The sequence below is a fragment of the Berghia stephanieae genome, chromosome 15, assembly GCF_034508935.2.
Source record: "Berghia stephanieae isolate SIO BIC M18660-M18661 chromosome 15, UCSD_Bste_1.3, whole genome shotgun sequence".
Classification (NCBI taxonomy): domain Eukaryota; kingdom Metazoa; phylum Mollusca; class Gastropoda; order Nudibranchia; family Aeolidiidae; genus Berghia; species Berghia stephanieae.
In genome coordinates this window covers 4602427-4607426 of record NC_088374.1, presented here as the reverse complement: position 1 = coordinate 4607426, position 5000 = coordinate 4602427, and the positions used below count along the sequence as shown (strand labels likewise).

At 38.9% G+C, this 5000-nt stretch overlaps 1 protein-coding gene across 3 annotated transcripts in view; it reads right to left on the bottom strand.

The window, feature by feature from the left end:
• LOC144960658 (neural cell adhesion molecule 2-like) overlaps positions 1-5000 on the bottom strand; it is a 39059-nt gene that overhangs the window by 1458 nt on the left and 32601 nt on the right. For all 3 annotated transcript variants that reach the window (XM_078893926.1, XM_078893927.1, XM_078893928.1), the window contains one exon: positions 2953-3074. In XM_078893926.1, coding sequence (XP_078750052.1) covers positions 2953-3074 — 122 coding nt within the window. The remainder of the gene's footprint in view (positions 1-2952; positions 3075-5000) is intronic.

Sequence of the window (5000 nt, the reverse complement as noted above, 5' to 3'; positions counted from 1 at the left end):
GCTACAAGAAAAAACAAATCATGAGTTGTATTCAATAGTTCAACCAATGGGATCACTTGTTTCCATGAGCTCTACTAACGACAACTCAATTCACGAGACTGTGCACAAAACCTTAAAAATGACGTCAAACTGTAGGTCTAGTGGGTTCTAGCGTGGCCTTCGTAAAGTCAAAGAGTGTGTAGGGTAACGTAGTTACCAAGAGCTCTCACTTCTCTTAACCGCAATGCTATTGTCGCGTGCCAGGCGAGACAGCGAGGTGGGTGTGCTCCGCGTGTATCATGCGCGCTAGGCTTACTGATACAATGAAGAAAATACGAGTAGAAGACGGAAGATGGGTAGCTTCACCAAAAGCGGGAAGTGAGAGCTCTTGGTAACATAACAATTGTTACCTACACGCTCTTTGGTAAAGTTATGGCCTGACACTGACCAAAAGATTACGTCAAAATGCCAATCTTTTGCCACAAAAGAGAACAAATCGTGAGTTGTATTCAATAGTTCAACCAATGAAATAACTTGTTTCCATGAGCTCTACTAACGACAACTCACTAGGCGGTGCAAAAAGCAAATAATGACGTCAAGCTTCCAGTCCTTTTGGATTTCAGTATCAGGCTATAACATAACGATGGCTACAGTATCAGGCTATTTTAGTGTCAGGCTATAAGTTAACGGTGACTACGGTCAGCGTCCCTTTGTCGTAGCGGGCGTTGACGTGGAATATGACCAGGGGTTAGTTGGACTGGAAGATGTGGTTGGACTGAGGAGGAATTATGGGAATTATCTGTGATAGGGAGGAAGAGCCAAGAGAAGAAATGTGACCCCTCGTCTCAAAACGGTATTAAGTCGGGATGATTAAGATTAAGATGCTGAAAATGGGATTTATAGCCAGAAATATCATGTTTATATTGAGTTTAGATGCTTTATAGAGGAGAATGAATAACATATTTTACTGTGCTAAAAATACCAACGTGTCATACTTTTGACCAGTTTAACTATAATTTGACTTTTTAGCATCTGGTCCATCCCGACATAATACAGTTTTGAGACGTTGGGTCATAAATGTGGTACTGCCTAAGAGCAAAGGGGGGGGGGCAACAGAGAAAAATATCAAAGTCATCCAAGATATGTACAAAGGAAACAAAACAGTGGTGAGGACAGCTGTTGACCCAACTGATCCCTTTAATGTATGAGTTGGATTACACCAGGGATCTGCTCTCAGCCCACTGCTGTTTGCAATAGTAATGGGTGTTCTATAGAACCCATCCGACGAGAGGCACCATGGAACATGATGTATTCGGATGATGTAATATTTTTGAATTATACAAAAGCTGAGGCGGAAAAGGAACTGGAGGGTTGGAGACGGGTGTTGGAAAGGAGGGGATTAAGGGTAAGCAGATCGAAGACAGAGTATTTGTCACCCGTCGTCTCAAAACAGTATTATGTCGGAACGAACCAGGTGCTTAAAAGCCGAATTAAATGTTAAACTGGTCAAAAAAATATAAATTGTTGGTATTGGCACCCTAAAGTATGGTATCCTTTTCCTCAGTAAAACATACAAACTCAACACAAGTCTGATATTTCTGGCTATAAATTCCATTTTCAACATCTTAACCAACCCGACTTAATACCGTTTTGAGGCGAAGGGTCACATTTGTGCATCGGACAACAAAGAGCAGAACCACCAATAAAGATGGGAGAAGAGGATGGGCCAGAGATAACTAATTCAAATAGTTCGGAACAACTGTTCAAGGAGATGGGGGCAATGAGATGGAGGTTAAGAAGAGGATACAGGCAGGTTGGAATCATTGGAGGAAGGTAACTGGAGTTATGTGTGACAAACGAATTTCCGCAAAGCTGAAGGGGAAAATATATACAACAGTTGTAAGACCAGCAATGTTATATGGACTAGAGACAGCATCTACAACAAAGAAACAAGATGAAGAAGTTGAGGTGGCGGAAATGAGGATGTTGAGATGGACACTTGGCTAGATAAGAAGAGATTAAGTGAGAAATGAACGAATTCGAAGGTTGACTGAAGTGAAGAATGTATCAATAGAGATGAGAGAAGATAGATTGAAATGGTTTGGACATGTTAAGACACGAGAGAGGGAGGGAGTACGTGGGAAAGAAAGTATTGGACTTACAATTAGCGGGAAAGAGGAAAAAGGGATGCCCAAAGACTAGATGGTTGGATAGGGTAAAGTGTGATATGAAAGAATTGGGCCTTGAGGAAGATGATGATATGAACCGAGAAACATGGAGATGTGGCGTTCATTATGACAAGCCTGCAAAATGCGGGATAAGCCGAAAGAAGATGAAGAAGATAATCTGTCATAGGTGATGAATATTCATCTGCATGGTCATATCATAGAAATACTGTATTACAGTCATATTGGGCGTATCGAATGTTATGTTGGCATTACCGATGTTTTTTGGTTTGTTTGGTTGGTTTTTCTTTCTTTTTGTTGTTGTTGATGATTTTGTTTTTGGTTGTGGTGGTGATGATGATGATGATGATGATGATGATGATGATGATGACGATGATGATGATGATGATGATGATGATGATGGTGAAGACAACGACGATGATGATAATGATGTTGATATGATGATGATGATGATGATGATGATGATGATGATGATGATGATGATGATGATGACGATGATGATGATGATGATGATGATGATGATGATGATGGTAAAGACAACGACGATGATGATAATGATGTTGATATAATGATGATGATGATGATGATGATGATGATGATGATGATGATGATGATGATGACGATGAAGACTTTTATAACGATGATTATAATGACGACAAGAAATACGATTTTGATGATGTCAATAACAACGATGACGATGACCACAATGACAATGGTGATGATGAACACAGCGATAACGATGACGACAACAACGATAATGAAGAAGATTAAGACGACGAATTCTCACATCAGCAAAATTGAATCCATAGACTGGAGGGGGATTTCCCTCTGCCATGCAGGAATACACCAAGGTGCCGTGTTCGGAGACGGTCAGATTGTTTGGAGGGGACGTCAGGAAAATGGGTTGATCTGCATGGAACAAATACATACTAACATGAAATATGTCCCGTTGTCTCCAAATGGTAACATGCTGGGACGAATAGGATCATGAATAGATTATGAATAGGATCATGAATAGATTATGAATAGGATCATGAATAGATTATGAATAGGATCATGAATAGATTATGAATAGGATCATGAATAGATTGTACATGAATAGGATCATGAAGAGTATTAGTAGAATAGATGATGATCATGAATAGAGTATGAATAGGATCATAAATAGAGTATGAATAGGATCATGAATAGATTATGAATGGGATCATGAATAGAGTATGAATAGGATCATGAATAGATTATGAATAGGATCATGACTAAAGTATGAATAGGATCATGACTAAAGTATGAATAGGATCACAAGTATAATGACTAGGATCATGAATAGATTACTAATAGAATCATTAATTTATTATGAATAGGATCATATAAATTATGAACAGGATCATGGATATATTATGAATAATATAATGAGTAGATTATGCATAGGATCAAGGGTAGATTATGAATATGATCATGAATAAATTATGATATAGGATCATTTATAAGATCATGAATAGATTACGAATAGGATTGTGAATAGATTATGAATAGGATCATGAATAGATTATGAATAGGATCATGAATAGAGTATGAATAGGATCATGAATAGGATCATGGACAGATTATGATAGGATCATGAAACGATCATGAATAGGATCATGACTAGATTATGAATAGGATCATGAATATAAAAAAACTCTTAATGCTGTAATGTGGTCTTGTGGTATGACAAAAATTGATAACCGTGTCAAATCCAAGAGAGAACAAAAAGGCAAGCCTTGGAAAAGGCTCTTTACTCACATTCACTCACCGTATCAGGTGTAAAATGAGTAACTGCTTTGTCTCTGGCGGGAAAAAAAATCTAATTTTTCGCCTAACAGGCGTGTTGCCTTGTTCTACATGTTACGTGCTGCTGTTGGTCAGAGAACTGCTGTAAAGCACTTTGAGCCTGTTAGAGATATTACACATTTTTTTTCGGACAGAGACAACGCTGTTAACGGCCAGGTATGCATTTTACACCTGAGCACGATGAGAGAATATGACTCAACTTTGCGCCGAGCGAACACAGGACCTTCCGATCCGAAAGCGACCACATAGCCGTTTTTTTTTGGATCGGTTTCAATCCTACACTTTGGGCACAAAGTTGAGATTCTAGAAAAAAGCTATTTATTCACATTCTTTCACTATACTCAGGTATAAAATAGGGTACTAGCCGGCAAAAGTAAGTAACAATAATAAAGATCCGATTGACATCAACTTTGTCCTATCTATAGTAAAAAGAATCAAAACACGCCATACAAAACAAAAAGAAAAAAAAGAGAGTGAGAGAGAGAGAGAGAGAGAGAGAGAGAGAGAGAGAGAGAGAGAGAGAGAGAGAGATCTTCAGCATGTGCTTACGCAGGATAAAATGCTTACCATCCTGTGGATGGCAAACAATAACAAAGACCTGAGTGACGTGAACTTCGTTCTATAAATATAAAAGCTAAAGTTAAGGCGACTAATGGTGTGTGACTCCCTCTTTTTTGAGTCACCTGGTCCTCCAGGTTGGGGGTTGTCGAAGGGTTAACGCCCCCTTCAGTAAAACTCGAACCGTTACAGAAACGCAGACGGACAAATGAAATCCTTTTTTTTTTTTTAGCTTGGGCGACCGAAGAGTTTCTGCAATGACAGAATGTAGGAAGGACACCAGACAAAGCCGAAAGGACTCTGCTGACCCGATGATGTCTTCGCCAAACAAGCAGCTCTCAAGTTAATTAAAAAAGCTGATATACAGGGAAGTGATAAGACATGGAACAAGATAAAAAAAGTTAGCTCGGGATAGAGAAGGATGGAAACTGTTTGTCCGTGGCCTAT